The 12,908-nt window shown below is 34.6% G+C and overlaps 2 protein-coding genes and 1 long non-coding RNA gene across 3 annotated transcripts; 1 reads left to right on the top strand and 2 right to left on the bottom strand.

Annotated features, from left to right (window-relative positions):
• Nucleotides 1-481: 481 nt before the first annotated feature.
• LOC122309034 lies at nt 482-2,865 on the bottom strand. The gene is made up of 2 exons (XM_043122380.1): nt 909-2,865; nt 482-624 (listed from the first exon to the last, which is right to left on the bottom strand). The coding sequence occupies exons 1-2, from the start codon at nt 1,888-1,890 to the stop codon at nt 587-589; spliced, it is 1,020 nt and encodes a 339-aa protein (XP_042978314.1). The 5' UTR covers nt 1,891-2,865; the 3' UTR covers nt 482-586.
• A 1,973-nt stretch (nt 2,866-4,838) lies between these two features.
• Nucleotides 4,839-7,523, top strand: LOC122309121 (heavy metal-associated isoprenylated plant protein 9-like). Its single transcript, XM_043122486.1, has 5 exons — nt 4,839-5,313; nt 5,434-5,629; nt 5,740-5,912; nt 6,029-6,119; nt 6,832-7,523. The coding sequence occupies exons 1-5, from the start codon at nt 5,293-5,295 to the stop codon at nt 7,281-7,283; spliced, it is 933 nt and encodes a 310-aa protein (XP_042978420.1). The 5' UTR covers nt 4,839-5,292; the 3' UTR covers nt 7,284-7,523.
• A 1,676-nt stretch (nt 7,524-9,199) lies between these two features.
• Nucleotides 9,200-10,705, bottom strand: LOC122309567. The gene is made up of 2 exons (XR_006242458.1): nt 9,949-10,705; nt 9,200-9,685 (listed from the first exon to the last, which is right to left on the bottom strand). It is a non-coding gene; the product is annotated as an uncharacterized LOC122309567 (long non-coding RNA).
• Nucleotides 10,706-12,908: the final 2,203 nt, after the last annotated feature.

Below are 12,908 nucleotides of genomic sequence, written 5' to 3'. Positions count from 1 at the left end.
ATTTTGTTGCGGTGTCGAAGGACAAGAACGCTGAGAGATAATCCCTTTGCTTTGAAGAAAGTCCTAAAACTCATTAGACATGTATTCACCACCAGAATCAGAGCGCAAGACCTTGATGCTAGTAGAGAATTGAGTCTCAATAAGTGCAAGAAAGCGCTTAAATACTGAAAAAACTTCAGCCTTAGCCCTTAGGAAGTAAACCCAAGTAAAGCGACTAAAGTCATCAATAAACGTAACAAAGTACTTGTAATGGGCATGAGAAACAATAGGTGCAATCCCCCAAACATTACTATGGATAAGATCGAAGCATTGTGAGGCACGAGATGCATGATGAGGAAAGGGTAGAACTTTACTTTTTCCAAGTTTGCATGGTGTACAATCAAAAGAAAGATCAAGAGAAGAACATGCTTTATTTCCCAATAAACCAGAATTAAACAAAGTACGAAGTACATCAGAGTTTGGGTGGCCTAGACGTCTATGCCACATCTTATTTCCAGAACCAACAACATTACATGCAAAGGAAAGTAAAGGAAAATTAGGAATAATGGTGGAAGGAGAAATATGAAGAGGAAAGAGTCGTCCCACTTTAGGCCCCTTCACGATCATCTTCCCTGACACTTGATCCTGCACAACACAACCAGAACGAGAGAAATGAACATTACAATTATTATCAACCAATTGACCAACAGAGATAAGATTTGTGGAGAGATCAGGAGACACAAAAACATCAGTTAAGGAAGAAGAAAGATCACCAACAGCACTGATAGGCAGAGAACTGCCATCAGCAGTGTTAATTTTCAGATTTCCATCATAATTTCTGACATTGGAAAGAGGAACAACAGTATTGGTCATATGGTTAGAGGCACCAGAGTCAAAATACCATGGCTTAGAAGAAACGTTATGATTACCTGAGAGCCCAAAAGCAGAAAAAGCAGAAATGATCATCTGTTGTACCATTTCAGGAGTGAGTGTATTTGGGTTTGCTAAGGTTGTAGGAACAGGAATAGGAACAACCGGCGAGGCAGCAGGCAATGCAGCAGAACTAGAGGCACCAGTGGAGGTATGAAAAGCAGTACCCTGCTTCCGTTCAGGTCGAATGGGACAAGCAGAGATGATATGACCTTGTTTCTTGCAGTAGTTACAAAACTTCTTGGGACAATCCCGAGCGATATGACCAAAAGCTTTACAACTAAAACACTGGACAGCACGCATGTCTCTCCCCTTATGCCTCCCCTGTGCTGCATAAGCCACAGAAATAGGTACACTAGCAGAAGCCTGATGTGCCATGGAAGCTTGAGTGAGTAGACGCTGCTCCTCACGAAGAAGTTCACTCAAACAAGCATCCAGAGATGGGACAGGAGCACGATTCATTAGATTAGACCGTGCAATTTCAAAGTCAGGCCGTAGTTTCATCAAGAATTGATCTCGTTTGCTGGTGGCACGCACTGCTTGGACAGCAGAGAGAGCTGCAGCGGGAACATTAGCATAAACAATGTCCGAATAGTCAGTCCAAAGAGTTTGAAAACCAGAAAAATATTCCTCAATTGAGAGACTGCCTTGTGTGAAATTAGCCATCTCATACTCCAATTGAAAACGCCTAGCAGAGTTGTCTTGATTATAAACCGTATTGAGATAATTCCACATATCAGCAGCAGTTTTATAAGGCCTCAAATTTAGAACAAGATGAGGCTCAACCGAGCTAAGGATCCAAGTCATAACTCGAGCATCCTTAATTTGCCATTTAGACAAAGCCTCGACATCTTGAGGTGCCGGAGCACTCCCATCTATATGACCCCACAACTCTTTTCCCATAACAAATAAACGAAATTGAAATTCCCATGCAGAGTAATTTTTACCCGTGAATTTCACAGCAAATGATTCAAAAGACATTATGCCGTAAATAGGAGAAAGGATAATAAAAAATAATACCTGCCCACTCTTCCACTCACTGCCGACAGAAGCACCTACACGTGCACACCAAGAATCCCCTACACGTGACTGCAAAAAAAAAAAAAAATCCAAATAATGGACAGACCACGCCTATTCACTCAGCCCACAAATCAGAAAGTGCCGAAATTGCCGAGAAGAAGCAGACTGCAACCAAAATTGCCGAAAAAGGCACAAACAATATAAGCACCGAAATGCTTCCTGCAACAATGAAGGTGCCGAAACAATATCTCAGGCCAGAAACCACCACAGAGGACGCCGGACCCAAAAGCCCAAACCAGAAAACGCTGCGCCGAAAACGGCAAGAACCGAACCACTACTGCGCCGAAAACTGCAACCCAGAAAACTGCAAACCAGAAAACTGCAAGAACCGAACCACTACTGCGCCGAAAACTGCAACCCAGAAAACTGCAAACCAGAAAACTGCAAGAACCAGAGAAACCCACAAATCCAAGAGAAAAAAAATTCGAACAGACACAAATCAAGAACCTGCTCTTGATACCATGTCAAAACACTCAGAAAATCAAGAATATTTGGAAAAATTGGCTCTCTGATTTTAGCCTCCCCATTCACCACGTAACTAGCTGCTATACAAGGAAATTAGATAATATGCACTACATGGAAAAAAAACCCTTAACTGATCCCTAATAATCAGCCTATATACATGGTAATATATATGTACAGCTAATATTAAAAGAGTCCAAAATTGTAGAACTTCCTAAATGATATACGTTAACAAATGGGTGGTTGAGTGTGATTGCACTTTGCCCAAAAACAAAAGGTTTTAGAGTATGATTGGACTTTGCCCAAAAACAAAAGGTTTTAGAGTATGATTGCTTTAATCAACTAGGCTGAACAATCATCTAGATTCTCCTAACCGGCCGTCCTAACAATTGCATTGCCAACACCTGCCATAAGATGAGAATCTCCTAATCAGCCCATCTTTCAAAGTTGAAGTGATTCTAAAAAACATAATCTAAATTAGCATCTTTATTAGTAAAGAAGGGAGAAGGTGGATAAGGAGGTCAACCTCTTAAGCTTTTTGGCTGGACTTTGTGACACTTCTGCATCAGAAAGAAGAAATGTTGGTTGGTGAAATTTGTTTGTCTTGAAAATTTTCATTGGTTGAGATGTTAGCCCAAATCTTTCAAGATGAAGGTTCAGTTAATGTCTTACGCTGAGTCATCTCCATCTGTTGTCCGGCCACTTGGAAAGTAAAGGGCTCTTCTTTCGGTATTTGTACACAAATATTTTCATTTTGGTCGCTCCCATGTTTCTCTGTCAAAAAGTTTGACAAATAACTAAGCAACAACATTTCACTTCATCCACAATTTCTAATTATTCACGGTCACACTGATTGATGCTTTATGTTTGAACGAGAAATGCTTTAGTTACAAAAAAATATCACAAAAGTGTGCATAGAGAAAGAATAAAGGATGGAGATTCAGGATGTACTTCTCCGGCAAATCAGTTCGCTAAGCAAAGGACTTCACATTTTCCATGACTCATGAATTTGGGATGAACGAAACGTGGGGATTGTGAAAATATATATAATAGGTTTTGCGTGCATGTAAAGATCTGCATTGCATACAAGAAAGTTGATCTCACGTGGGTTGCTACCCTTCAGAGTACAAAGCTGAGCTTAACAACTCTCTTTCTTTCCCCTTTCACTTTCTCTCTTGCTGTCATTTAGGGTTACCATAAAAGCTTCCTGTTGGGTTTACCAAATACTCTCTCTCTCTCTCCTAAATGGCAACCACACAATGAGGGGTCAGGGTTTCCTTGTACATGTGATAACACTATCTTACCAAACTATTTCATCATGAATTCTGTTATTCCTAATCATGTCAACTAATGTATCATATTTTAACTGGTTTTTCAATTGAAGTAATTGATTTAAGTAGTTTTATCAGTTAGAACATTTCATAGTTGTATTGAAAACAAAAGAAATACTGAAAACTGCTGGAATAAAGAAGCACACATGTTAATAAGCACATTGATCAACAGAATAAAAAAAATAAAAAATAAAAAAAGAAAAATATTATTGTATAGCCTGTTCTCTTTATCAGCATTTTGAGACAATTAGCAAGATTTCGTTTTGATATGGTGTACACACACATTGAAACAATTTACAACTTATTGTTAGATTTTTAGATCCTTATTAATGCTAACAGCATAAAAGCCAATATCTAGACTACCAAGTGTTAATCATGATAGGTACTAATTCAGTGAAGAAGCCAAGATACCAATATATATACATAGGGCAATAACTAGATAAACAAGCTATTCATCGTTTTTATTTTTGTCATTTTCAATTGGACCAATTGATGTAGCATGTGTTAAGTTGCTTTATAAGTCAATCACTTCAAATACATTTCACTAATTCATGTGATTGGAGATAACAAAATCTAAAATGAACCATCTCAGGTGAGGTCTTTTTTATTTTATTATATTTTTATAAAGAAAATGGTAGGAGGGGCAATCAGAGGTGGCTTTCTTTCGTGGGAGTGATCATGGTAACACATTATCTACTGCGAATCGAACAGGAGGGACCTAGAAGGTGGGAAGCCATATGCGCTTCCTCACACTAGAGAATTTAACGAATTCTTAGGTAGCGCTTACTTATAGTCTAAGATGAATCCATAATTTGATTTGAACTTGAGACTTAATACATGTCAAACCACATAGAAGTAACCAAGGACCTCCCTTGGCTGTAGTTCATTTGCTAAATTGGTGGGGAGCCAAATGGTTGATCAGATGCCAAAAAAAAAAAAAAAAAAAAAAAAAAAAAAAAAAATTGTGTGGTTTTTCCCACACCAGATCTATAACAAGTCGTTGATTTGGACGAAGTTATCCAGGTTGTCCACATAAGATGGCTACACGTCTGATATTCGCCACCTTATGAAAAATCAACCCGGTCGGTGGGTGATTGAAAGTATTAACATCTGTGTTTTTTTTTTTTCAATGTTTACTTTATCTCTTTTCTCTTGGCCTCACCCATTTTCCCTTCGTTCTCTATAAATCTGCCAACCCTACTACACTGGTTTTTCCCCCTTTTGAGGTTCCTCTTCAGCCTTGGAGTTTGAAAAATAATCAGAAAAGGAATATTAAATTAAGTGGCTCTTCGTACAGTTAGTGGCACTGCATGTGCTTAGGAATATTACAGTTTTTTTGCTTTATATACAGCAGTCCCACCTTCCATCCATTATAATTTCAGTGTCTGTATATATAATCGCTCTCTTCTCATTGTTACCTCTCCCTCTCCTTCTCCTTCCCTTTATAATTTAAATTCTTCCCGCTATTTTGAATCATTTGAGTTTGATATCTTACTCGCGATTGATAGAAATGGGTGAAGAAGCTAAACAGGTAAGTTTCTGCATGTTCTTTGCATTTTAGAGTTTCATTAATTTTTATTGAGTTTTTGGCTGTTTTGGGGGGCTACATTTCGTCTATCCTTGTTGGTTGATATTTCATTTGCATTTGTAGGAACAAGCTACAGCAGAGGAGAAGAAAGAGGAGAAAGCAGAAGAGAAAAAAGAAGAGAAAACAGAGGAGAATAAGGAAGAGAAGCCACAGGAAGAGAAGGAAGAGCCAAAACCGCCATCTCCATTAATCTTGTACGTGGATTTGCATTGTGTTGGATGTGCCAAGAAGATCGAGAAGACAATAATGAGGATTAGAGGTCCCATTTCTTTAAAAATTGTTATACTGAAGTTTAGTTTCTTTGAGTTAATATATATGCATGTATAGGAACGTGTGCGCGCTATAACTTCAGTTTATGATTGTCATCAGGAGTGGAGGGTGTTGTGGTAGACACGGCTAAAAACGAAGTGACTATAAAGGGGATAGTGGAGCCTCAAGCTGTGTGCATGAAAATCATGAAAAAGACTAAAAGAAGAGCAAAAGTCTTATCCCCATTACCAGGCTCTGAGAGTGAACCCATCCCAGAAGTTGTTACTTCACAGGTCTTATGCAGTAACTTTAATTACTTGGAAACCAGAAGAAAAAAAAAGAAGAAGAAGAAAAAGTACTCAATTTTTTACTAGAATATTGAAAACAGTCTTGCTTTACTGTACTCCAGGTTACAGGATTAGTGACTGTAGAACTCAAGGTAAACATGCACTGCGAGGCCTGTGCAGAGCAACTTAAGAGGAAGATACTCAAAATGAGAGGTAATACTAATGCTCACTTTTCCATTCTCTATTAGCTAAGTTAATTATTTGAGTGTGACTGACCAACTGCATGAAATAATGAGGAAAGTTGACAAGAAAGGAATCCCATAAAGAATGCTTTGTCATTCCTGGTTTTGCTTGAGCGTCTAGAGCCACTACGACCTAGCCAAATCAGCATCTGGCTGATCCAAATGCATGGTTGGCCGTTTTATGTGGCATGTAGTCTTCTTGGGTGTAACTTATATACTTTCAAAATTCCTTATTGTGCTAGTTCTACTTCCCTGATTACCTGAAAGAAAAGGAAAAAGAAAAGAATTGATTACTAAAAGTCTCAACAGACGTATGTTCCAAAATACCTTCTTCTGCATCTACCATTATTATGAAAAAAGTGAGCCTAAGTAATCTCTGAAGACTGTCTAACAGAATTGAATTGTACAATTCTTGAGAGAGAGACACACATACATTATGTGGGATCTTATATTATTTAATGTTGTCCGTAGGGGATTTTCAAGCAAAATGAACCCCAAATGAACGTTTAATGTATGTCAACAAATCATAGAGGACCTTACAATTCAGTGAAATAATTGGAGAGGATTTTTATCCTTATAGGGAGCTGGCATGTTCTAATTTGGGAAAAAAACGAAATCATCAGACACAATCTGTCTTAGGGAATAAATGAATCTGAAATTTGATTACTCATGTTGTGTTACAGGTGTTCAAACAGTCGCAACGGAGCTCAGTTCTGAGAAGGTCATGGTCACGGGGACCATGGATGCAGACAAGCTTGTAGCCTATGTTTATAGACGCACCAAAAAGCAAGCTCGACTCGTACCACAGCCAGAGGCTGAGCCCGAGAAGAAAGAAGAAAATAAGGAAGCCGAGAAGCCAGCAGAAGAAGCAAAACCTGTAGAAAAGAAAGAAGACAATGGAGAAAAGAAAGAAGAGGAAAAACCACCAGAAGAAGCAAAGAAAGAAGACAATAAGGGTGGTGAAGAAATCAAGGAATTAGAAGCCATTAAGGAAGGTGGAGGGGAAGGTGGCAACATTGATGAGGAGGTTATGAAGAGGATGATGTACTATTATCAGCCACTGTATGTGATTGAACGAATCCCACCTCCTCAGCTCTTCAGCGATGAAAACCCGAATGCATGTTGTATTTCATAATAATTTCTCATAATATCAAAGAATCATGTTATGAGAATGTAAAGTGTCAAGTAGCAGTGTTCAATAGCAGCAGCACCACTCGTGTGAGAGTGAGTACGTACTGGTGTTTGGTGGAAGGCCAGAGTCAAATAATTAATGGAATTAGAACAATTGATTGATAATATAAATCAATATTCTGTATGATATCTCTGTATGATATATAATTTGGATATATGCATACTATATTGCCATTTTTATCCAGAAACCAATCTGATAAGAATATTCTCAGTTGAAATATGTGTCCTTCGCTTGCATGCTTCTTTTGTGTTGATAGGGAATACTTTAATATCAATTTATTAACGTATCATACGCATTTCTATTAGTTTGTAAATTTAATTTTATAGATTTTTTTGTGACTATAACACTTCTTTTTATATAATTGCATGGCCTGCAGCTTGATATGGCAGTCAAACACAAACAAGCACAAAATTAAGAAAAAATTAAACCTTTTACCAACAAACTATTACAAGAGAAAGTGAGCTTTTGTGATCAAAATTTAGTGATCAAAATGACTATTTCTGACAGTTTTACCATGCATTACCTCTTCAATTTACACCCCTAACCTATATATATATGAAAAATTCTATACACCACACCACCATCCCGCTTTCATCCTACTATGTAAGATGTGACACATTTATCGTCATTAGATGATTCTTTATTAGATGATTATTTATCATTTAATGATGATAAATGTGTTTGAGATGAGAATATATAGTATTGCATTACTCAAAAATATTATATATAGTTAAATTTAAGCTCTTAGCAATGTATATGCTTCATTGAGCCATGATTAGAACATGATTGTTCAGACAGAACTTTTAATAATTTGGGGTGAATATTTAAAATGAATATATAATAATTTATGTATAAAAAGCACAACTTAACCCAAAATCAAATTCCCATGTCATGTGATGACATGCAAATTTGCTCTTATAGTAAGCGCACCTAATACTATATAAATATCAGGAGCTAATTCACATATTGATTTTAGGCATATCAAACAAATATTGATGTAATCTATGTGAAGGAATGGTAGCTTCGACCGGTACCTAAAAAAAAGAATCTTTCTTTGTACCCTGATATATCTGATCATCTGGCCAGTCGGGAATACTTTATATATATATATATATGCAAGATTGTATCATTTTGTCCACCTCCATAACAATGTGGAATCACATGCTATACATGATTAACTATTTGTTTAACGACTCTTTGTCAAGATCATCTGAATGAAGACAGATTAAGGGTTGCTCATCAAATCCTGTTGCACATGCATGGAAATATGGAATGAACTGATCATATGTTTCTGAAGAATCCAATGGAGAATACTATATCCACATAAGATTTCAGTGGAAATCTTATTAACCAACATGCTTAATTTTTTTTTTCCCCCTCTTTTACCTCATGACTTCAATCATATAAATAAGAACAATGATGGAGTTTGTGTAATTACACTGAAATAAGCATTTTTTTTAAATCATCACTTGTTTCCAAAATTTAAATTGATGAGAAGAACTAAATTAATTTAATTATTTATTTATATTATAACACTCTTATTAACTTTTGGGTCCAATAACCTTCATTTTATTAAGAGGAATGATTTGTGCAGTCGGCAAATGCAGTCGGTGTGCAGTCGCTTTGAAAAAAATGAATTAATATGGGATCTATATGAAAAAAAAAAATTATTTTTATAACTTTTTTTTATTCATTCTGTACAACCATGAAAAAAAAAATTTTATATTTTTTATTTATTTATTCTGTATAGCCGACTACATGCTGACTGCATTTGCCGACTGCGTCTAGCAAAGCCCTTTGATTAAAATGTAACGTTAGATAAAGCAAAACGTTAACCTTTGTAAAAAGTGGGCCCCACGAGAAAAATATGATTTGTTTTATACTTTTTTGAGAAATTCTTATTGCAATCCCCGTTCCAAGCATGATGAAATGCAGTGTTTCATTATTAAATAAAACGTTGCGTTTCATTACATGAAACCAAAACGCTCCATACATAGATGAAATTGCCTCCCCTCGCCCAGATGAAATCGCTCCCCATACCTAGATGAAATCGGTCCCCCTCACCCCGTCGCCATGGTCATCAACTCTCCCCATCGTATGCTGCGTCGTCGTCCTCTTCCTCAGAGAAGAATAAATCCCCTTTCTTCTTCAGATACAGATAAAAATTATAGAATGTGTTTGTATTTGGTTCTGGTAAATCCCCTTGCTAATTCTTGATGTCTCACTAATTAGTACATAGTATTCATTTATTTCCACATATGAGTGAAACTCGAGCAAGTGATTTGCAAAAGCATGACTACTATCCTTGCAATCGATCTCCCTTCTCGTTTCCTAGAAAACAAGAACTGCAAATGAGACCAAAAATGAAAGAAATCATGAGAAACGAGTGAAGTAGAGCTCGAGACCTAAAAAAAAAAAAAAACTTGAGACCCAGGGAACGAAATGGAAGAACTATGAGAAACAAGAACTGCATGACTAAAATGGAAGAAATGAGAAACGAGTGAAGTAGAGCTTGAGACCCCAAAAAAAAAAAAAAACTTGAGGAAAATGGAACGAAAACAAACAACATGTTTTGTTGATAGTGGAGGAAAGGGGAAAGAAAACAAACCTTGAGTATGTGACGCCATTGATGGTAGAGGTGGTTTTTCCATCCATGGAGATTGGTCTGGGCGCAGGAGTATTTCAGAAAGTCAAATGTTATCATAGCTTTTGGTTTTAGCAGAAGGAGGGGTAAAGTAGTAATTTCAAGTCTAAAAATGTGGACAATCTAGTCATTTTAGACACTAGAACTGCAATACAGTCCTCTAAAGAAGACTGTATATAGCACCGCCCTTTTTTTACAGTAGATCTACTGTTTTTTGTATTTGTACAAATCACTATTCTTTCATTTAAATCATTACTTATCTTCAAAAAATAAAATTTAATATTTAATTTATAACCTAATACTTTTTAAATTACTTTTCTCAGTACTTATTACTTGAAGCCAATTAGAGGAAAATGGAGTTGCATTGCAAAGTGAAATGATCTGGACCACGGTGATCAACATGCTCTTTCTTTCCCTTTACTTATCCATGGCTTCTGAAAACTTTCTACTTTCGTAATAATTAGACTGAAACAATACATCATCCTCTCTGATTCCGATTTTCACGTGTTGGTTTATAATAGAATGGCATTCAGAAACAGTAAAGCAAGCAAAGACTATCCATGGATTCCTGTGAGGAGCTCTGTGAAGTTGCAGAACATCTTGACATGCTTACGCTGAACAATCATTGTACTCCAAATCATCAGAATCCATCTTTATGAGGTTCCTTTTCGTTTTAGGGGTGCAGTTGAAAGTAATTGTTAAGATATAGAAAAAGTTCTGTTAAATATATATATATATATATATAATCTTTGTGGATGTCACATGAAAATACAAGGATAGGATGAGGATAATACTGATGAGAAGGTTTTTCAAGATTCTCTGGGACAAATCAGAGGCGTGGGTTTCACATGGAGGAAAAGGTCCCACTGCTGTTGAGATCTGAGCCATATCATTCTCAATAGTCCGAATGAGACACAAAAATCCATAGAACCCTGACTGGGACCCCATTCTCTAACATGGCAGAGAGTGATGCTTTGTCGACGATCAATGCTTGCATGTCGCACATCTGTGCCCATTTGTCCTATAAACAAGACACTTGAGACAGTCGTCACATTCAGACCACAGTGATCATGCATGTGTCAATCCTCTTAAGTTGAAGACATCGAGGGTACCCTGATAAAGTCATTGAAATTGAAAAAGAAAAAAACTATTCTTACCAATAGCTGGGTCCGATTAGTCTCGATAATTTTTTTATTTAATAATTAAAAAAAATGTTTTAAAACAATATTGTAATTTTTTAAAGATATAAAAAAATAAATGAAAAAAAAATAAAAATAAAAATCTTTTTACAGTTATACGGAAACCATCTCGTGGTACACCCACAATTGAAAAATGCTCCTTATAATGAAATAAAATTCAGGCCAAGAGAAAATCTATAAACATTTTTTTATAAAAATAAATTTATAAATTAATATCTAATTTTATATTTAATCATATTAACTTATGAGTTTATTTTTATAAAATTCTTTAATTTATAGTTAAAACATTTCTTACAAGAATATATATACAAACAGTAGTATTTATGTATTTATTGTATCTCTTCATGTATTTTTCAATGCATAAATCCAGGGATGAAATTAGGGGAACGGGCCCCCCTCAAATTTAGATTTTTTATTAATTTAATCTAAAATTATGTAAAAATAAAAGGAAAAGGGTATTGGATGTGAATTTTTTCAATTCCAAACATGTTTTATTTTTCATAAATTAATCATATATATGCTCATTGATTTATCGTGTATGCCTAAGCTTTTTTTTTTTTTTTTTTTTTTTTTTTTTTTTTTAATTTGATTTATTATGTTGTATGTATGTTGAAATTAGTTTTAAATATAATAATATGAAATTTCATGGGTCATTTCCTTTATATTTTATTTTGAAAACTTAGTTGAACAATATGGATAAGCCAGAAACTTTAAGTCATAAACATTGCTAAGACTACATTTCAAAATAAAAATAAATTGAATGAACTTTTTCAATTTTTAATAGTGTACTTAAGATAAGGTTTCAAAACAAATTAATAAATGAAAACTTTCTTATAAATTATTTGCTAGTCTATATTGGCAAGGAATGTAATAATTAATGATCTTTATTTGTTGAAAGAAAACTGAGATCAATTCACATGTTTAATGTTAATTTTTTTTATTTTTTATTTTACATTCAAACTTGAAACTTCCTATACATTTATGTACGTTTTTAAGTAGTCTTTTAGTTTTTATTATGAATAACGCTACTTTGTCCATTTATTTTAACTGCTCATGTATTTAATTTTTTTTTTTAAAAATTTACTTATTAATTAAAGAAGTGACTATTAGTGAATTAATATTTTTTTTATATATTTTTAAAAATATTTAAAAGTGTTAAAAAAATATAAATAAAAAAATGAAAAAAATTAAAAAGATGAATTTTATCTAAAGGCACGCCCAACAGTGACTACTGGGTGGCACCCTAATAGCACTCTTTTTTTTAATATATAAACTTTTATATATCCTATGGCCGTCCTCTACGCAAAGATATAAAGTTATAGGAATCGAAGGATTCATTTATCATGTAGTTAATATATAAAATAAAATTAAAAAGTGAATAATAGAACTCAAGAAAGCAAAAACATAAAAAGCATAGAACAGCTAATTCATTTGTTGACTAATCCTATACAAGTGAAGAAGTATCAGCCTACTTTTTTTTACCACTACCAATTAAGTAGCTTCTAGTACTCAGATAAACTGTTCAATTTAAAAAAAAAACGAAATATACTTTTTTTTATAAAAGATTTGCATAAGATCTGTACATTTAGAGCTGATTTGAATTTAGACATGAGATGAAATGAGATAATTTTAGATAAAAGATAAAAATTGAATAAAATATTACTATCTTTATTTTGAGATTTGAAAAAAATTAAATTATTTATTATATTTTATGTAAAAATTTAA

Source organism: Carya illinoinensis, chromosome 5, assembly GCF_018687715.1.
Source record: "Carya illinoinensis cultivar Pawnee chromosome 5, C.illinoinensisPawnee_v1, whole genome shotgun sequence".
NCBI lineage: Eukaryota > Viridiplantae > Streptophyta > Magnoliopsida > Fagales > Juglandaceae > Carya > Carya illinoinensis.
The sequence above is the reverse complement of the archived record's forward strand: the minus strand, read 5'-3'. Positions and strand labels throughout refer to the sequence as shown.